At 38.7% G+C, this 22,151-nt stretch overlaps 1 protein-coding gene across 6 annotated transcripts in view; it reads left to right on the top strand.

The window, feature by feature from the left end:
- The window catches only part of Dennd4a (DENN domain containing 4A), a 108,681-nt gene extending 86,779 nt beyond the window's left edge, over positions 1-21,902 (top strand). For 5 of the 6 annotated variants that reach the window (XM_057766252.1, XM_057766254.1, XM_057766255.1 and 2 more), the window contains 11 exons: positions 4,966-5,155; positions 6,790-6,884; positions 7,825-8,000; positions 8,081-8,227; positions 9,767-9,965; positions 10,201-10,455; positions 12,883-13,000; positions 13,106-13,132; positions 13,579-13,741; positions 13,884-13,948; positions 19,299-21,902. In XM_057766252.1, the coding sequence (XP_057622235.1) occupies positions 4,966-5,155; positions 6,790-6,884; positions 7,825-8,000; positions 8,081-8,227; positions 9,767-9,965; positions 10,201-10,455; positions 12,883-13,000; positions 13,106-13,132; positions 13,579-13,741; positions 13,884-13,948; positions 19,299-19,435 (1,572 nt within the window). In that variant the 3' untranslated portion in view covers positions 19,436-21,902. The remainder of the gene's footprint in view (positions 1-4,965; positions 5,156-6,789; positions 6,885-7,824; positions 8,001-8,080; positions 8,228-9,766; positions 9,966-10,200; positions 10,456-12,882; positions 13,001-13,105; positions 13,133-13,578; positions 13,742-13,883; positions 13,949-19,298) is intronic. The other variant, XM_057766257.1, reaches the window with a different exon arrangement.
- Positions 21,903-22,151: the final 249 nt, after the last annotated feature.

Here is a 22,151-nt window from a genome sequence, read left to right on the forward strand (position 1 = left end):
CTTTCCATTATCCCACACACTTAAAGTTCAATCCAAGCATTCCCCAGACTTCCACTTGAATGACTTATTTCTTCGGTGATATAGCTTACTTCTTTATGGACCACACTTTCATCTCACTTCAGGAGCCTGCTTAGACTTGTGTCTAGTTACATCTAGAGGCAACAGCTGGTATGCACTGGAATTGTCTTGCCTGGCATTTCCTTCAGGGAAAGTCATTGTGGATTCTAAAGACAATGTAGGATTGGTTCTCCTACAAGGTTGGAGAGGGCAATACTGCAAGGAGTGAGGAAGCACAATTTCCAAATACTGATGTTCCATAAGACAGGTAAACAGAAAGCCTCTGAAAAAGAGTTCCTTGGAGTTCCATGGTGAGAAGAGCTATGAGCTGCCAGAAGGGAGGACTTTGTTGGACAGGTCCCTCAATGCTGATGGGCATATATGCCTACAGCTGAGGAGTAAGCTCAGTGGCAGAACTCTTGCCTAACATGCATGAGCCTCTAAACTCAATCCCCAAAGCCATATAATACCTTTGTTTTGCATAAAACAGGCCAAGTGCCCTGTCATATTGTAGAACTCTTTTAGTTATTGAATCTACTTGTCGATAAATCTGGGCACTTTCCTGGTATGTCAGTCGGCACTATAGGTAGCCATGTTGTCCCCTTTACCGGGGAGTTTTCTTCTCACTTGGCACTTCATCCTGTTGAGGGGAATGAAGGACAACGTACTCTCAAAATTGTGGAACTGGTTTTTCTCTTGCACACCTCAGGATTAGCAGTGGTAAAACCATGGCCAAAAGCAACTTAAAGAGGAAAGAGTTAACTTTATTTGACTTACATATTACAATTACAATTCATCTTTAAGGGAAGTCTGGGCAAAAACTAAAGTAAGAACAGAGGCAGAAACTGTGAAGGAAAACTTCTTACTAGCTTATTTCTCGGGAGTTGCTCAGTCTGCTCTCTCCGTTCAACTCAGGTCTGCCTGCCCTGGACTGTACCATCCACAGTGGGCTGGGCCCTCAAACATCATTAATCAAAAGAATGCCCACAGATTCAGCTCCAAGCTAGACTGTTGGAGGCATTTCCAAAATTGAGGTACCTCTGCCCAGATGACTCTTGTTTGTGTAGTTGGAAACACACGCATACACACACATAACAAGCACAAAGACCCTGTCTCAAAACAAATGCAACATAACAACAAAACAAGCAAACCCCCATATCAGGTGTCTCACAACTGTCTGTAACTCCAGCTTCAGGCAGGGTCTGACATTTTTGGCCTCTTCGGCCATACATGTATTTTAAAAAAAATAAGGTTCTTGACCACCTGTGGTTGTCCTCTAGCCATTATATGTACTTATCCACAAGTCTAGCAAAAAATATTTTTCAGAACTTCAGATAATAGTTTGCATCCACTGTGGTTAATATGAGGCCATTTCTGCCTTCCCTGTCTCCCCTTACTGATTAAAAAACTCCAAATAAAATATAAAAACAACTAAAGAGTCTACAAAGAAATAAGAATTAATGGAGTTGGAGGAAGAACCTCCAAAGAGATTAGTTTCCTGTTTTTCTTCCCATGCCTTCTTGCCCCAAAGGCAGTCACATTGTGCCATAGTAGCTCTGAAACCTAAAATCACAGGAGAACCCATATTTTATGCACACAAAAAAAAAAAAAATCAGGAAAGAAGGCCTCTGTGGACTCTAGAGTTTGAAGGGAGACCCATCCAAGTCTCAGCTTAACTCTTGATTTACATGATAGATGCAGACTAACAGAAAAGACTAAGTTAAAACTCCACCTGAAAAAAAGCAAAACACAAAGAACATAGCCTAAATATAATTTAGTATTGGCTAGTAAAACAAAAGCGTACATATTCCCCAAAATATTATAACAGTCCCCTTGCTATGCAAAGTCAATATTCACAATAGCCAAGATGAATGATGATGATGATAATAATAACACAGATGGGCATGATGGCATGTGCCTATAATCCCAGCACTTGGGATACAGAGTCAGGGGAATCTGGTTCTCAGCTACATCACACAGTGAATTCAGTGCTAGCCTGGACTATGGGAGACTTTCTCTCAAAAATGATGACATAAAGGACCAAAAGGCCAGACACAATAGTGTACGCCTTTTAGTTCCAGTGACCAGGAGTCTGAGGAAGAATTATCGATAGGTTTAGGCTAAGGGAAGTTGTCCTCTGACCTCCACGGAAACCATTTCTATACATATCATAAGCAAACTACTAACAACCAAAGCCCACTATATAAGAAAACAACTGAAGTTATATAGATGAACCCTGGAGAGAGAGAGAGAGAGAGAGAGAGAGAGAGAGAGAGAGAGAGAGAGAGAGAGAGAGAGAGAGAGCCAGACAAAACAGTGATAAAGTGCTTGCTTATCATTAAATAAACTTATCTTGAAATAAACTCAAAAACAGAATGCAGATAACAGCAAAAAAAAAAATAAAGACTATAAAAAATGTGTGAATCATGGGACTGGAGAGATGCCTTAGCAGATAAGCACTTGCTACTCTTGCAAAAGATCTGGTAGTTTGCATCTGTCTAAAACTCCAGTCCCAAAGGATCCAGTGCCCTTTTGACCTCTGTAAGCACTATGTACACATGGCATACATACAAACATGCAAACAAAGCACACATAAACTAAAATATCAGTTAGTCTTATTTAAAGGTTCACAGAGCTTGGGGCTGGAGAGATGGCTCAGAGGTTAAGAGCACTGACTGCTCTTCTAGGGGTCCTAAGTTCAATTCCCAGCAACCAATGGTGGCTCACAACCATCTATGATGAAATCTGGTGCCCTCTTCTGGTGTACAGGCATACATGCAGAGAGAATGCTATATACATAATAAATAAATCTTTTTAAAGGGTGCACAGAACCTTAGAGACTTGTTGGAGAATATGAAAGCTGTAAATAGGATAGATATAGTTGTTATTTCAAAAAGGATTGAGGAAAGTGATCATTGCAGAAAAAGATACTTGAATTAGTAATACTGTTGCTTATCAAATTTGGAAAAAGATACAAATTTACAGACATGAGACAGCATACTACAAAAGGAGAGATTCAAAACCACATCTGATCTCTGGGAGTTCGAGGCCAGCCTGGTCTACAAGAGCTAGTTCCAGGACAGGCACCAAAGCTACAGAGAAACCCTGTCTCGAAAAACAAAAATAAATAAATAAATAAACAAACAAACAAACACATCTGGGTCCAGTGAGATCTCTCACTGCCAGTGAAAGCACTTGCACAAGGTTAGTAACTTAGGTCGGTTCCCAGACCCCATATAAAGGTAAAGGAAAGAACTGACAACACAGTTACTCTCTGACTCCATACATGAGCTGTGCTACAGACTTCCAAAATAGTAATAGATAACTTTTTAAAATACATCTGTACTTATCATAAGCCAGTTGCTAACAACCAAAGCCATCTATAAGGAAACAAGTCAATTTTTTAATTCTTAAAAGATATTAAAGAAAAATTACTAAAGGAATAAAGATCTGAATGCCCATGTGGCTTTGTCATAAAATCACAAAGGGAAGAATTCAGTGAGAAAACATGTTTGACACGTTGAAAGAAAAGACATGGAATACAGGGTCTCCAGCCAGTGAAAATACTCTTTAAATGTTAAGGTAAAATAAGGGCACTCACAGAGAAGGGAAAGAGTAAACGGAAAACAGGCTTGCTCTTTGAACTGTGCTCAAGGGGGTCCAGGCTGAGGAAAACGTTAGTAAAAAAAAAAAAATTGGGTCTTCAGGAAGGAAGGAACAAATTATAAACAGCTGCTTGCACTTGCAAAAAGACTGCCTTTTGCCCTCCTAAGTTCCTTAAAGCACTTACAATAGCTCAACACAAAAATTGTGACATTGTAGGTGTAGGGTTTTCAATATATGACTTCATGATTTAATAAAGTTGGGGCTGGTGGTTGTATGGCTCAGAAGGTTGAAGCACTGCTACCAAGCCTAAGGACCTGAGTTCAATCCTTGGGACCTCCATGGTAAAAAGGGGGGATCTAACTCCCTCAGATATTCTCTGACCTCCACACTTCTGCTGTGGTGTGCAAATACTCCCTTCTTCCACAAAAAAATATAAATAAAAAGTGTAATTGAACTTAACTGAGTTCTAAAATCTTAGGAAATTTTCAAAAATTTTTGAAGTCAACTTTTGTGAAATTTATTTTCTGAATGTTATTGTTTATAAATTATATCTCAATAAAATTTTGTTAATGAAAACATACTTTCTGACACAATAGAATCCAACTAAAATTATTAATAAATATGGTATCAAAAATTCAAACTTCTAAGTAATTCATGAATCAAAGATAAAGATCACTAGCCTGGAGAGATGGCTCAATGATTAAGAGCACTCACTGCTCTTAGAGAGGATCTCAGTTAGTTCACAGCATCCACATGGAGGTTCTGGTGCTCTCTTCTGACCTCCATGAGTGCTGAATGCACATTGTGCACAGGCATATATGCAAGCAAAATAGCCATACACATAGATATAATTAAAATATTTTTAAATAAATGATTTAACAAAAAAAAAAAAAGACCAGCTGCAGTGGCTTGTGCTTTTCATTATAGCAATAGAGAGTCAGAGATCCCTGGGGCTCATTGACCATCTAATCTGGCCGACTTGGCAAGCTTCAGAGCAATAAGGGACCTTTTCTCAAAAGTAAGTGGACAGCTGCTGAGGAACAACACTTAAAATAAAATGCACACATATGCATACTGAAGCACAGTGCACACCTTAACACAGTGCAAACACACACATGGAAAAAGATGGTCTCTATTTATCCAGAGTAGTATGCCTTTGTAAAACTGATTGTTTTTCTTGCAGAAGTTGTGATGTTGATCATCTGGGTAGAAGGTGGTAGGTAGTTGTTTCTATCTAAGAAGTGACTTTTAAATAATTAACTTTAAATGTGAAGGAAATTAAGCTTATAATTATGTTCTTAGGATCAAAGTTCTGATCGTACCAGTCTTTCTTCAGTGGGAGCCCAGGATTCTGAATCTACCTCTTTGACAGATGAAGATGTCTGCCATGAGTTGGAAGGAGCCACTTCTTCCCAAGAAAGCAGTGCCACTTCAGGGGCCAAGGGAATAGATGCCAGCCGCACAAGCCTGGGAAGCTCCGCCTCCTTAGAAGGTTTGCCCAGTTTTTGTCATGCTGCTGGTTTGCAGTCTTTCTTTCTTTGTGATTTAATGTTTTTCTATCTTTAAAGATTTGCATGGCAAACAAACAAGTAAAAATGGGGAGGAAACAAGTCATTTTTAGAGGTCTGACTTCTGCCCCTATCCCTTCACATTATTTGCTTCTGTTCTATAAGTAGCTGTTTTTCTCACTCTTTATTTATCTTTTCACTTAAAATGTAAATACAGGTCTTCTTACTCATCTCTACTATTTTGAAACTCACAAAGTAACATTCACTAAGCCACCCATAGTTTCTTCCTCTTACCAGACTATCATGGTGTCCCGAATCATCACTAGTGAATGCTCCTGATCCATTTCACAGTCGCTTAGTTCACCATGTGGCAAAATCAGTTCATTTTAACCACTGCCTACTGCTGAGCATTAAGTTTCATGTTTGAATAATGCCACGACATATATGTGGCATTTTTTCACCAATGTATCTCTATGAGATAATTCCCAGTTTGTCCTTGAAGTAGTAGTTCCAAGTTCCTTTCACAGATGTGTGTTATTTTGCATTTTCAGTAACTGTATGTTTTCCCATGGTCTTGTCAATATGACAAAATATGTTGGAGCTGGTGAGATGGCGCAGCAGCTAAAGGTGCTTGTTGCCAAGCCAGATAATCTGAGTTGCATCCCCAAAACCGATATGGTAAAAGGAGAATACTGACTCCACAAGTTGTCCTCTGACCTCCACATGTGTATTGCATGTGATCACTTGTGTGCCTGTACACAGATGTACAGAGAGAGAGAGAAAGAGAGAGAGAGAGAGAGAGAGAGAGAGAGAGAGAGAGAGAGATTGACTAAGCATGTTGACCAACTTCTTTCTGTGTATTTCTGTTGTTGAGATGAGGTTGAGGATCTGTCTTGAACACATTACCTATTTTAACTATCCCTGAGCTAGTGGTTTACACCATTTGTTTTTCAATGAAAAAGACTTTTTCAGCGGGCAGTGGTGGTGCACACCTTTAATCCCACCACTCAAGAGGTAGTGGCTTGAGTGAGGTAACCGAGACATAGAAAGACAATTATCACATGTACTCACTCATAGGTGGTTTTTAAACATAAAGCAAAGAAAGCCAGCCCACAAACCATAATCCCAGAGAACTCAGACAACAGTGCGGACACTAAGAAAGACTTACATAGATACATGGGAAGTAGAAAGAAGAAAAGGACAAGATCTCCTGAGTAAACTGGGAGCATGGGTACTTTGGGGAGGATTGAAGGGGAAGGGGAGAGACAGGGAGGGGAGCAGAGAAAAATGTAGAGCTCAATAAATACCAATTTAAAAAAAAGGCAGTGGCATGTGAATCTTTGTGAACTTAATGCCAGACTGACCTGCATAGCCAGTTCTAGGACAGCCAGGGCTGTTAAACAACAACAACAACAACAAAACCTGTCTTGAAAAACAAAAAAGAAAGAAAAGGGAAGGAGGGAGGAAGAGATTTTTTCATTATGGATTTGGTTTCTCTAAATTACTTTTGACATGCTTAGTAGAACAAGTTAGTGTTTTGTCAGAATTTATGGAAGAAGTGATTCTTACATTGCTCCTTCTCAGTTTTCATGGTTTTGCTCTTTATTTTTTCAATCAGGATCCCTATCAAAGTTTGCCTTACCTGGAAAGTCAGAAACTGCATCTTCTCTCAACACCAGTAATACAAATATCTTCCAGAACTATGCAATGGAGGTACTGTTTTCCTCACGAGAGCACCTTTGTATAAAATCCACATTTCTTTAATGTTGATGGTCATTAGTAGAGTGATAAAATTTGAGATGTCATCTGAAATTTCAGAAAGTGTATTATATCCAAAGTTTGTTTGGTTGGTTTTTTTGAGACAGGGTTTCTCTATGTAGCCCTGACTATCCTGGAACTCACTGTGTATACCAGGCCGGCCTCGTACTCACAGAGATCTGCTTGTCTCTGCCTCCCAAGTACATGTGCCACCACTGTCTGGTTGCATCTAAAGTTTTTGATACCCACTATTTCAAGTCATTGATGTCATGCTGGTTTATTAGGACAGTTCCATACTTATTGGAAATTTGTCAACATATAAAAACATTTTTATTTCAACATTTATATTTATAGCTTATTTATTTATTTTGCACCATAAACACAACCAACTTTTTTGGGCAAACAAACTTGAGGTGAGGAAACAGTTTGGCTTTGTTGTCAACTTCCATCATGGTTTTCATTCTTTGTCAGTCTCACAGATGAGAAAAAGGAGTTCTCATTTTCTTATAGTGAAAAGTTATTCTTCATACTTTAAAAACTTCCTCCAGTTTTTCTGAAAAATATTGCTCCCAAATATTTTGTTAAATGTCTTTGCTGTTTCACACTAATTTTACGTGAAGAAATTTGGGTTCAGTGGAAAATAATGCTAAGAACTGATGTGGAGCTTACATCTCTGTGGCTGCAGGGATTTATGTTTCATGAGCTGAAGCAGCATTACAGCACCACACTGGCTCCGTTGTAATGTACAGTATGTGGCTGTACGTGCTGAAATCTTTTGATTAATGTCAGAACCTTTGTGTGCTTTAATTTTCCAATGGGCTTCTTAACTAAAGTGGTTTTTAATTTGTATATACACAGACCAGTTATTGGCTTAGTAAAATGCTTGTTTCCCTAGGTTCTCATCTCAAGTTGTTCTCGGTGTAGAACTTGTGATTGTCTTGTCCATGATGAGGAAATCATGGCTGGCTGGACAGCAGATGACTCCAATCTCAATACTACATGCCCATTTTGTGGCAATCTTTTCTTACCCTTTCTGAATGTTGAAATCAGAGATTTAAGGCGACCTGGAAGGTAACAGCATGCCCTTTCTCACTTTATGTTTAAGGATATTGTTTCCACATTTTTCAAAATGTCTTTGATTCACATTCTAGATATTTCTTGAAGTCCAGCTCATCTACAGAAACCATGCCCTTTGCATCCTCCTTCTCAAATCAGACAAGGCAGCCTTGCATTTCAGCATCAGCCTCTGGTCTCAACACATCTGCTCTCTCTGTTCAAGGCAATTTTGATCTAAATAAGTAAGTTTGACTGTGGAGAACATAACTACATGTGTTATACATGCTGTAGACATGGGACAGGAAAAAAGTTGACCATTTTAAGATAAAAGTTTCTGTGAAAAATGTACATTCTGAAATCTCATCACTCAGCTGGTAGAGAAAGGATGATGTTTAGGCATGATCTGGTCTTTATAACAAGACCCTGCCTTGGATAGATGGAAGGATGGGCATATAGAGAGACAGATTTCTATGAAAAGTAAATTCATTATCTTAAGCTTTTAAAAAGATTTTATTTATTTGTAGTTCATATGTATGGGAGTTTTGCCTGCATGTGTCTAAGTGCAGATTTGTGTATACAGTACCTATGGAGTCCAGAAGAGGACTTTGTGGCCTCTGAAACTGGAATTAGGGATGTTTGTGAACCACCATGTAAATGCTGGAAACTGAACCCAAGTGTTCTACAAAAGCAGTAAATGCTCTTAATGCTCTGTCTCCAGCCCCTTGTTATCTTAAATCCTTATTCCTAATTAAAGTGCTCTAGTGTCATAACTATTAAGTCTGAATTTTTTGTGTGTGAACCTCCAAAGTTAAAGTATTGTTTACCTGTATTTTGCTTTTTTGTTTTGTTTTGTTTTGTTTTGTTTTGAGACAAGGCCTTGTGTAACTGATTGACCTTTAACTTGCTATGCAACTAAGAATGACCTTGAGCTCCTTATCCTCCTGCCTCTACCTCCTAAGTTCTGGAATTATAGATGTGTGCTGCCATACTCAGCTGTTTTACCAGTATTTAAAGATGAAAAACATCTATAGTACACTTGAAGTTTATAGTGACGAAATTTTTCTCCATCTTTTCAGGAATTAATACTTACTTCTATTTTAGAATATTTAATTTTCTGTTTATGAATATTTAGTAGTGTAAGAAAACTTGGAGATGATATAGAGCTATAAAATTAAAACCATATATAGCAATCCAATATAAGTAATCTATATTTAAATACAGAAACTTGGCTCTTTTTTGCAAAGTGCCAGATTGACCATACGTAGCCAAATAAATGAAGCCATGTTGTCATCTACATGTGCAGAGAAAGAAAATGCGTATGTACTACTGGCAAAGCTAAACACAACCCATTTGATCATAAATACTTAGACTGTAAAACACAAAGTCTGCGTTCACCTTCTCTCATTGTATATCCCTTGTGTTCCACTGTCTCTCTCTGTGACTTCTGAAAGAGTATGTATCCATTTTCTCTACTGTGTATATTCAAAGATTAGTCATGATGCTATGTAAAATCTCACCAAACATTTTGAATAAATGAAATGAATCTTAAATATTAAAAGTTTGTTTGATATAAAGGAAATTTGGCTCAATTGCCACCATGTTTAAAATATATCTTATTTCCTAGTTGGTGGCTGAAGAGCACATTTCCTTTTATGCTGTCTAGTCCAGCTCTGATTCTAAAAAGAACAGCATGATTTTTCTAGATAAGATGATATGAAATAAGATGAGGTAAGATAAGAAAATCTAGGCACTGACAAGATTTTCTTTTTTAAATATCCAAGCAAATCTAAACTGCAGGAAAATCCCTGTGCTCGAAGTATTCAGATCCCTGCTCACAGATCAAAAACGGTTGTGTCGAAATGCCCACTATTTCCAATGGCCAGAAGCATTAGTACTTGTGGCCCCTTGGATAAGGACGATCCTGGAGGACAGAAGCTCATCCCTACAGGCAGCCTGCCAGCAACTTTACAAGGAGCTACAGTATGTGTTTGAGTGTTTTTCTCTTTTGTGAATTGATCATTTACACAGTCTCGTTCCCTTAGTCCCAGAGATCATTATTAGCTTCAGTTGTGTTATTGCCATAGATAGTCCCTCCAAGATACAGTTCTGTTTTCTTTCTACACATGGAAATCACAGACATCTTAAGTATGTTTTAAATTTAAAATAATAATGTATACTCATTCTTACCTTTGTCATATATGATTTTATTCAACAGGATTCCTTAGGGTTAGAATGGCACCTTCCAAGTCCAGACCCTGTCACTGTCCCATACCTTAGTCCCTTAGTGGTATGGAAGGAACTTGAGAGCTTATTGGAAAATGAAGGTGACCATGCAATAACAGTGGCAGACTTTGTGGACCATCATCCAATTGTATTTTGGAACTTGGTGTGGTATTTTAGACGTCTCGACTTGCCTAGTAACTTGCCTGGATTGATTCTTTCTTCTGAGCATTGTAACAAGTATTCAAAGGTACGAGAGTTAAGTTTAAAGGCAATGATCATCATATTGCATGCATATTCCTAATGATACAAAATACGGTTTATTTTTATGTTTGATATTTACACCACCATCTGAATCGTCACATAACAGAACTGTCTTCAGTTGAATTTGCAGACTAGCAGTGATACAGTTGTGGTTTTAGCCTTTTCAAAATAAAACATGGCAGAGTTTTGTTATCACTTGAAGAATAATGTGGAAGTTACTCCTATAGTGTAAAGGTTTTTTAGCTAGCCCCCCCCCATACCTCTTTCAAAAATAAGAAAGACCGTCACTTTTCAGGAGGGCGTCTGATTCATATTGCAAATATACACTGCCATCCTCTGTTGGGCGGGGCTGTGGCGGGGCTGTGGCGGGGCTGTGTCCTGCCACCCGGCTAGCTTTACCCGAAATAATTACACGGAAACTATATTCTTTTAAACACTGCCTGGCCCATTAGTTCCAGCCTCTTATTGGCTAGCTCTTACATTTTGATCTAACCCATTTCTAATATTCTGTGTAGCACCACGAGCTAGCTTACCAGGAAAGATCTTAACCAGCGTCTGTCCGGACTGAGAGAATCATGGCGACTTACTGAATCTGCTTCTTTCTCCCAGCATTCTGTTCTGTTTACCCCACCCACCTAAGGGTTGGCCTATCAAATGGGCCTAGGCAGTTTCTTTATTAATTAACCAATGAAAGCAACAGATTAGAAAGAAATCACTCCCACATCAATCCTCTTCATTCCCTCTCTCTGAATCCCTGAGGATCAAAACCAGACTTTCATTCATGCTAACCAAGGACTTCACTGAGATGCATCTTCTACCATTTTATATTTGCATTTCTGTGTGGTTGTTCTGTTTTGTTTTCTCTGTGTATTTGAGCACAGATGTATACTGTGGTCCAAGGACAACCTCAGAAGTTAGCATTTACCTCCCACCTTGTTTTGAAGCAGTGTCTTTTTGTTGCTCTTCTGCTGTGTACTTCAGGCTTGTCAGTCCCCAAGATCTTTAGGAATTCTCCAGTTTCCAATTCCCATTCCCTCTTGGAGGCACTGGAATTATAGACATTCATTACTGTGTCCAGCTTTTACATGTGTTCTAGTGTTTGGACTCAGGTCCTCATGCTTGTGCACCAGGCACTTAACCCACTGAGCCATCTGCCCAGCCCTGATATGTTGCTTTGTAAGGCTGTTTTTACCTTTTCTTGTGATGGACAGCTGAAGTGCAGTCTATAAGCTCTCTTGTACTTCGTGTCTGTGACCTTGCTTACTTATACTTTAGGGGTTTTTTCTAGTACATCATAGATGAGTGACAGGGATTTTAATTTATCTATGATTGTCTTGGCTGGGCAAAGGTCTTGAACTGAGAAATAGTCAGTGGAGGGAACAGGCCTGCTAGATTTATTTATTTATTTATTTATTTTTGGTTTTTCGAGACAGGGTTTCTCTGTAGCTTTGGTGCCTGTCCTGGAACTAGCTCTTGTAGACCAGGCTGGCCTCAAACTCACAGAGATCCGCCTGCCTCTGCCTCCCGAGTGCTGGGATTAAAGGCATGCGCCACCACCGCCCGGCTGCTAGATTTATATTTCTGTGGACTTGTGCTGCTTAAAGATCATAAGCCTCTCACCTCAGCAAGTCTTTCTTCAGTGGGTATCAAATAAATAATTTTCTGTTCTTTTTTTCTCCCTTATGTGTGTATCTTTAAATTTTCTATGAGGCTCTGTGCTATTTAGTTTTATGTCAATTTGATACAAGCTAGAGTCATTTGGGAAGAGGGAACCTCCATTGACAAAATGCCCTCATCAGATTGGCCTTTGGGCCCCATGATGCGTTTTCTTAATTAGTTGTAGATGTGAGGAGGGTCCAACCCACTGTGGGTGGTGCCATTCCTGGGCAGATGGTCCTGAGTGCTATAAAAAAAAAAAAAAAAAAATACCGGCCAAGAGGCCAGGTGGTGGTGGTGCACGCCTTTAATCCCAGCGCTCAGGAGGCAGAGGCAGGCAGATCTTTGTGAGTTTGAGACCAGCCTAGTCTACAAGAGCTATCTAGTTCCAGGACAGACTCCAAAGCTACAGAGAAACCCTGTCTCAAAAAAAAAAAAAAACAAATATATATATATATATATATATATATATATATATATATATATATATATAAACAGGCCAAGCGAGCCATGGGAACAGATGAGTAAGCAGAGTTCCTCCATGGTTTCTGCTTTAGTTCCTGCCTTCAGACTCTTGCCATGAGTTCCGTTAGTGATGGGGTGTGACCCAAGAGTTATAAGTTGAAACACCCTTTCCTCCCTAAGTTGCTGTTAGTCGTAATGTTTTCTCACAGCAATGAAAGCCCTAAGACAGGCTTTATAATATATTTACAAAATTATGTAAGGATCAATAATAAATTTTTATTTTACAACACAGATTCCCCGCCACTGTATGTCTGAAGATAGTAAATATGTTTTAATACAGATGTTATGGGACAATATGAAATTACATCAGGATCCAGGGCAACCCCTGTACATTCTCTGGAATGCCCACAGTAAGTGATGTCATAGAATGCTAACTTCAGGAGAGTAATCTCCTCTTCCTTTAAGAAGCCTCTGCGTGTATTGACTTCTGCATCACTGTGCTTTGTGTCTTGCAGGTCAGAACCGCACTCTTTTGTTTGAGAGTGAGTGTCAACTGATTCATTGGTGCTGCCTTCTGTGGGGCTGAGCTCCTGGTGCTGTTGTTTGGGAGGCTGCTCTCTGTGTGGTGAAGGGCTTGCTTGTGTTTGTACAGTCGAGCTTGAAGAAATTTGCTTGTCCCAATTTCTGCTTTTACTTATTTTTTTGTTTCCGTCCCTGACTACTGATGTAGACTTTCCTTCAGGGGCTGTATTAAGGAAGCTACTTTTAGTTGTAGCTGTTTGAGGCCACAAAACTCTGCAGGCCTATTTTTATCGTTATTTTTCTTACTTTCCTATTTCACATATTTTTAAACTTCTATTCCTTTACCTATTGCCTTAATTTGTTTTGAATGCTTTCTAATGTCTTTAACACTTGTTAGTTGCTGTTTAAATTATTTCTACCTTCTACAAAGAACATTTCCTTCATCTGCTCTTTTGTTCTCTTATAGCTCAAAAGTATCCAATGGTTCATTTATTACAAAAAAGTGATAACTCATTTAACCCGGAACTGTTGAAAAGTATGGTGAAAAGCATTAAAATGAATGATGTCTATGGACCCATGAGTCAGATTTTAGAGACTCTGAATAAGTGTCCACATTTTAAAAGACAGCGGTGAGTCTTTGCCTCAGATGAAAGGGGCATTTCTCTAACCACATGCATCCTGTTTGTTCCATCATCCTTATACTTGTGTAGCATTAAAGAAAAGATAGAAACTCTAAGGATGCTAACATTTTCCATGTCTTTTGGCCCACAGGAGTTTATATAGAGAAATACTGTTTCTCTCACTTGTGGCACTGGGAAGAGAAAACATTGATATAGGTAACTGAGCATCATAAATAACATAGTTACATAGTGTACTGTAGTTTTTAAATGGTGTTCATTAGTGGTTCTTAATTATTATATCATTTCATTGACTTATTAGAAAATGGTTTTATTTTTAACATCCTTTAAAGATATATTACTTTTAAATGATATTTGTGTTTGTCTGTATGTGGGTCTGTGCATTTGAGTGCAAGTGCCTGTGGGGTCCATAAAAGGATTTTGGATCCCCTAAACCTGGAGTTACAAGCCGTTGTGAGCCACTCAACATGGGTGCTGACAACTCAGATCCTGTACAAGAGCAGCTGACACTCTCAACTGCTGAGAAATCTCTCCAGCCTCACCTTTGTTTTTGTTTATTTGGTTGGTTGGTTTTTAGCGAATGTAAAAGATACTTTAGTCATGGATTGTATAATGATGGTAAATAATCAGCTAATATCTCTTAGGCTTCACACTATAATGAGTCTCTCCATGCACTATCTAATTCTCTGCAAGTTCCTATGAGAGTGGTCCTATTACTGGTTGTGTACAGTTGTATATTACCTAAGATAATTAAGGATCCAAGAGGCTAAGCAACTTAATCTCGGTTCGGGCTTTCAGTATTGTGTCATATCACTAAGGACATTAAATTTGCCTGATGACCTACCTGAGTTTGAGCTCTGGAAAACACATGATAGAAGGAGAGAGCCAAGTCCTGCAAGTTGTTCTGTAACCTTTGTAGACACACCATAACACATGTGCATACATACACACACACACGCACACATATGAGTGAATATAAACTTAAAACTATTTAGATATGAATTAAAGTCATATAGAGGTCAATTTCTAGAATCTTTATTTAAAAAGTAAGTGTAATAGCTGGATGAGTTTCAATACAAATATAAACATTGCAAATCAAAAAATAGGTTATGGAGAAGGCTAGAGGAAACAGAACTGGGTTGAATCTATTATTTTGGTTGTAAACAAATATTTTATGTATTGACCTACCCTTCCCACTAAAAAGAGGTTTCAAATTACAAGCAGGAGACTTTGAGCAGAATGCCGTGAATATTTATTTGCTTTTTATTTTAATTATTTGAAATACTGGATACTTAAAAATAAGAAATTTGATAAATGGTTTTCATATTTAATTGGAAAAAATGATTGTAAAGAGGTTGGCAGAAATCAAAACTAGTAAAAGAAACAGTAAAGACATTGGAATGGTATAATATAAAATACCTGGTTAACCTTGAGGGGAAAACATGTAAGGAAAAGTATCAAAATTATAGATACAGGGGCTGGAGAGATGGCTCAGTGGTTAAGAGCATTGCCTGCTCTTCGAAAGGTACTGAGTTCAATTCCCAGCAACCACATGGTGGCTCACAACCATCTGTAAAGAGGTCTGGCGCCCTCTTCTGGCCTTCAGGCATACACACAGACAGAATATTGTATACATAATAAGTAAATAAATATTTTTAAAAAATTAATAGATACAAATTCTTCTTGGTCGGAGATTGCATTAAATATGTTGATTAAATTCTGTGAGTAAAAGGCAGATTAGAAGAATGGATTTTTAAAAATATAAGCCAACAGTATACCATATTCAAAAGACACATTATAGATTCAAACACAGATAATAGAAAGTAAAAGGATTGAAAAGACAGTCCATACGAGTAGTCCTGTCTCAGTCAGGATTTTCTTTTTTCTTTTATTTTGGCCGGGGGGAGCAGTTTCGAGACAGAGTTTCTCTGTAGCTTTGGAGCCTGTCCTGGAACTAGCTCTTGTAGACCAGGCTGGCCTCGAACTCACAGAGATCCACCTGCCTCTGCCTCCTGAGTGCTGGGATTAAAGGCGTGCGCCACCACTGCCCAGCAAATATCCAGTTCAGTGGTTTTCATAAGATTTCACAACTTCATCACTATCTAATTCTAGACATTTCCTTAACCTCGGAACATACACTGTGCTTCTCAGCATTTTCCATTCTGCCCTCCTTCTTCCTCTAGCCACGGGTCACCCATTGTCTCTTTCTGGATTTGCTGTTTTGACAGTACACATACCTAGTATCATGTTATATCTGGCCCATTCAGTTTAGTATGTTGTTTCTTTTTCTATATATACAATTCAGTTTTATTTATTAGATCTGTTTATTTTACTCTATGAATGTTTTGCCTGTGTGCATATGCATTAACCACATCCATGCCTGTAGGATCCCCGAAACTGGGCCTATACATGGTTGTGAGCCTCCATGTGGGTGTTGGGAATCGAACCCAGGCCCTCTGCAAGACAAACAAGTTCTCTTAACCACTGAGCCATCTCTCCAGGCCTTTAGTCAGGATTTCTATAGCTGTAATAAACACCATGACCAAAAGCAACATGGAAGAGAAAGGGTTTATTTCAGTTTATAATTCCCAAGTCATAATCCAGGGAAATCAAGGCACAACTCAAGGCAGGAACCTAGAGGCAGAAAGTGAAGCAGAAGCCATTCCAAAGCTCTGCCTACTGTCTCACTTATGGCTTGCTCTGCTTGTTTTCTTATACAACCCAGAACCACCTGCCCACAGTGGGCTGGACCCGCACAAGCCTCCCTAATTAGGAAAATGCTTATCAGACTACTGGCAATCTAATGGAGACATTTTCTCAACTGAGATTTCTTTTCCCCATAACTTTAGCTTGTGTCAAGTTGACAAAAAAAAAACAAAGCAAACAAACAATGCACCAGGACACATCCTCAAAAGAGAACTTCGGTGACTATGTAAATATCAATTAAACACACAATTAATTAGAGACCAAAACCATTTTATAACAAGAGTCAACCTACCAAGATGACTCAGTGATACAAATATATTAATCTTTGAAAAAAAACATAGGCATAAATCCTCATGACCTTGGAGTAGAGAGCAGTTTCTTAAAAGTACCACAAAAACACAAGGAAGGGCCGGGCGGTGGTGGCGCACGCCTTTAATCCCAGCACTCGGGAGTCAGAGACACAGATCTCTGTGAGTTCGAGGCCAGCCTGGTATACAAGAGTTAGTTCTAGGACAGGCACCAAAAACTACAGGGAAACCCTGTCTTGAAAAACCAAAAAAAAAAAAAAAAAAAAAAAAAAAAAAAAAAAAAAAAAAAAAAAAACCAAGGAAGGGGCCTATGAGATGGTTCAGCAGGTGAAAATGCTTTCTGCACAAATCTGTCTGCCTAAATTCAATTTTAGAACCCACATAAAGGTGGACAGAGGAACCGATTCCACAGGTGTCCTCTGGCCTTTACAAAGTACACACACACACACACACACACACACGCACATACATACACCATACTCTGGACAAAATTAAAAGCCTGTGTTCATGAGCAGACATCATCAAAAAATGAAAAAAAAACACAAAAACTCATATATCTGCAAAATCATATATCTGATAGAAAGCATAGTATTCAATATAAAGAGCTTTTATTTAAAATTTCATTTGTATATACAATATATCTTTGTTATATCCATCTCCCAATTCCTCTCTCCCTTTCTGTCCCTCCAAGATATCTCCCTCCAAATTTTATGTCTTTTGCCGGGCGGTGGTGGCGCACGCCTTTAATCCCAGGAGGGATTAGATTAACTCAGGAGGCAGAGGTAGGCAGATCTCTGTGAGTTCGAGGCCAGCCTGTCTACAGAGAGAGTTCTAGAACAGGCTCCAAAGCTACACAGAGAAACCCTTTCTTGAAAAACAAAACCAAAAACAGAAGGAAGGAAGGAAGAAAAGAACAAGTCAAGTATTGGAAAGGATGTGAAGAAGGTGGAGAACATATGTTGCTGGTGGGAATATGAGCTGATGTAGCCACCAGAAGTAGTTCTCTGTGTCATCAAAAGTTAACACAGTTCCTGTATTGCCCAACAGTCCTGCTTCTACACTTATGCTCAGAATAACTGAAAGCATACACTCAAAGCTTCTACATGAAATGTTTGTAACATTCACAGTAACCAAAATGGGGAAGGTCCAAACGTCCCTTGCCTGAGAAGTGGAGACACAAAATGTGTCATATTTGTCTGATAGAATATTATTCCTTAGTAAAAATTGATGAGCCAAGCATGGTGGTGCATGCTTATAGTGCTAGCACTTGGGAGGCTGAGACAAGAGGATCATAAGTTTAATCAGGGCCAGCCTAAGCTGAGTCTGAGTATCTCAAATTTACATAGCTTATCTGACCAGAAAAGAATAGTCACGAAATATATAAAGAAATACTCATTAGTTGGCTATCCCTTGCAGAAGCCCATGTCACTATAATATGGCCAGTGCAGATGGAGGCGGGAAAGTCAGTGGGACCAAATAGAATCTAGAAATAGGCATGGACAGCTACAGGGAAAATGCCCGATAAAACTGGTTAGGAAAAGCAGACGATTAAGTGAGTTTCAATCCCTGGAGCCACTGAGGAAGTGGCTAGAACCTGAGAAGATGAAGAATGCATTCTTTGAGCTAGGCCTTTGAACTGGTGAGACAGGAAGGGTACCAAGAGAAAGCACTTGGCTTGTTTTCACCACCCCAGGAGAATCCCAGAGCATATTCAGACCTTGCTCTTTTCCTTTCTTTTCTTTTTCTTTCTTTCTTTCTTTCTTTCTTTCTTTCTTTCTTTCTTTCTTTCTTTCTTTCTTTTTTTTAAAAGACAGGGTTTCTCTATGTAGTCTTGACTGTCCTGGAACTCACTGTCTAGACCAAGCTGGCCTCTAGCTCACAGTGATCCACCAGCTTCTGCCTCCCAAGTGCTGGGTGGTGCTATCACCCAGCACTAAAATTTAACTGTAAAAAAAATTAAATCATAAAGGTAAAGAAATTATGGGTTCATTTTTTTTCTTAATCTTGTTATGTTAGGGAAAATTACTATGACTTTTTTTTTTTTTTACTTCTCTCAGTGCTAATAATTGAACCTAGAGCTTCAGACACGCAATGCAAGACAAGTGCACCACCACGGAGCTGTAAGCTTTGTTTTGAGTCAGGGCTTTCCTGATCTTATTCTGTAGCCCAGGCAGGCCTTAGCTGATGGTCTTCCTGCCTCAGCTCTGCTGTACCTTGACTGCTGGACTATGACAAGGGGCTTTGCTCCATTGCTTATTCTTACTGTTTAATTGAGCATGAAAGGCAGATTACAAGAAGGTGTGCATGGTGTTTGGTGGTTTTAGCACTGATGTTTGATCTGTGCTACCTACCTCTGAAATGCGTTGTACTCTAAGGCTCCCTTCTTCAGACTCCACATTTGTGAACCTGTGGATGGCAGAAGTACCCTTGAAACATATTCTTTGTCCCCATAATTTTTTTTTAATTATAGCTACTTGACTGTGGTCAATATCAGCCATTAATTTCTTCTTTTATTTCTTAATGACATTTTGCAGATGCATTTGACAAAGAGTACAAGATGGCATATGATCGTCTCACACCCAGTCAGGTCAAGAATACACATAACTGTGACAGGCCACCAAGTACTGGGGTGATGGAATGCCGAAAAACCTTTGGAGAACCCTACCTTTAAGATGTGTGTGTATATGTATACATTCGATATATATTGTATAGTCAGTGTACAAAGTAACACTTTTAGACTCTAAACTTCAGTTTTTGAAAATGCATTTGTAAATGGGTTGGAAATTTTAGGTCGCGGTGTACAGAATGCTTTCGTAAGAGAACAGTGACCTATAGGGAGAGAGCCACTTCCCATTTCTTTCTTCTCTTGCTCCCCTGTAAAGTAATTAAGTACTTTGTGATGAGAGAGTCTCTTTAAAGACTTGGTTGCCACAAGATTAGACAACTGTTTTATGGTTTCTCTTGAAAGAGATGGGTAGAAAATCATGTATGGAACCTAAGCAGAAATGTAAGCCCAAGTATCTCCTGTTTTCATGGACTGTTCAAATGCTTTGACCATGAAGTTGTATTATACATATTTTAAATTGTTTATAGTAAGTTGATATTTTTTTAATTTTTAAATTTAATATAGCAAACTTAAAATGAATTTAAACTTATGAAACAAGCGTTTATTTTCTTTGTCTCTGCTCTTTGAAATAATTAGCGCAGCTGCAAATCTCTATATGTTTATCTACCTATATATTTTTTTTATTACTTGAGAGAATGAATTTTAACTCATCAGTGCTGGTGTCCTTGGGTTGCATGCTAGCACCTCTAAGTCTGACCACTGAGAGTGAGTGATGGAAAGGCAGGGCATGAGCCAGTGCAGGGAGTGCCAGCCAGGGTGCCTCTGCCATGGTCCAGTCTCCTCCACTGCGAGTAGATGCAGACAGTACCCAGGGAAAATAGCTCACAATCCAAATAGCAACTTAAATGTTAATATTCTATGTGAAAACTTACATAGGAGATATTCAGTTGACAACTAATTCTTCTAAATTTCACCCAAAATATTGGGTATAAAGCAAATTGTACTATAAAATATGTATCTGAAATATGGTTTAATGGGGTATTCTGTTAATAATATGTATAGAGAGAGATTCAAAGTATTTTTTGAAAGCAAAAATATAGTAACCGTCTAAAAGTACAGCCAGAGAGAATTTCCCATATTGAGGAACTTAGCTTTTTCAACAAGCTTCAGAATCTGAAGGTCATGGAATCTAAAATGTAGAACTATACATAATCAGACAATAAATTCAATGTTCAAACACCATGAGTATTAAATTGACTTTTAAAATGTATTTTTTTAGTTATATTATTTCTAAGATCACTTTTTAAAATAATTTCTCATAAGAAAAAAGCATCCTTTGCCTTTTAAAATTGTCCGTGTCTTTTCAGTATTTCTATGTACATTTGCAAAGGCTGTCATTTATAAAGGAAGGCTAGCCATTTTAAAAGGAAGAGGAAAGGAGTGGTCTCAAACTTGGGTTTAAAGCCAACAGACATGATGCTTGACCTGGAAATACCTTAGAGCCCTGAGAACCACCAGTTCAGCCGCAGAAAAGCTGCCTTCAGTTCCTGCCACCACTGAGCAGCCAGGCTGAAGCACTCACAGCTCTGCCCTCTGGCAAGTTGTGGAGAGAGCATAAAATGTGAATCTTGAGTTCAGCTGGTGGAGGCTGAACTTAACTACTTGAACATACTGGTGCTATGCACACGCGTACCTGCCGCTCCTGTCGGATCCACTCCAGCCTCACTCTACCGTTTCTCATTGTCCAAGAAGAAGATTTGAGAGAGGAGGCTGTCGACACTGGTGGTAAACATCCCTTCACACAGGAACTGGGTTGATAGGGGTTCTTGTCTGTTTTCTTTTCATTTCCCTTATGAGGACAGCTTGCACTGTTCCGTACAGTTTCTGTGATGTAAACTGTGGAGGAAGGAGAGTTCATCTGACAGAGACAAAGCGGCTCTTCATACTCACTCAGAAAACTGAGCACGATTTCTGTCTCTGAATAAAGTTGTGTTTCTCTTGCTTTTAATCTTTAGGAATTATTATTGTATGAAGACAGTTTTTTAAAATAATATCTAAAACCTGGAACAGAATTCAGTCAGTCCTGCTCCAAAGAAAACTAAAAGAAGGATCATCTTTTGAAACAATTTACTGCAAGCCGGTTTTCAGTGTTTTATTGAACACACACATCTTGGGAGAGTGCAGCCCATAGTGTTGGAGGGCAATGTCTTCTCCTCCACTAAGTTCTTACTTTTCATTCTTAGTTTTGCTTATGTTTCAGTTGCTGGAAATAAACCACGCTCCTGCTAGTACAGTTTGTTTAAGACTCTCATAGGTTTGAACATTTCTCTGTGTATGTATATACTACTTTAAATATTCAACATTTTCCTCCTGTTGCCAGATTTCACAGTATATAGCTGTTCATCTTCTGATTGTCTTTTTTCTTAACTTTTTTATAACCTTTAAACCTCCGAAACTATCAACCGATCTATAATAAAGTTGTCTAGTATGTCTTCTCATTTTTGTATATAGAGAAATGACCCTGAAAACGTTGGTTCAGCATTTTAGGCAATAAATCCTTATTTTTACTTTGTGTTGATAATTAGTATTTATTGGTGCAACTAACAAGCATTAACTGATTCTGTTGTATTGCATTGTATTCTAATTAACTCATGGACGGAAAATACTTCTTTAAAATGGACAGTAGTTCATCATTATTTTATTTCTTCCACCATAATTTAAAGGCTGCTTTGAGGCACTTCGTGTCAGAGTAAGGGAAAGAGCGAGCAGCCTTTGGGAGGCCTTGGGCTGGTGCTGTGGCTAATGTGCTTATCCTGCTTAG

This window comes from Chionomys nivalis, chromosome 4, assembly GCF_950005125.1.
Source record: "Chionomys nivalis chromosome 4, mChiNiv1.1, whole genome shotgun sequence".
NCBI classification, from domain to species: Eukaryota; Metazoa; Chordata; class Mammalia; order Rodentia; family Cricetidae; genus Chionomys; species Chionomys nivalis.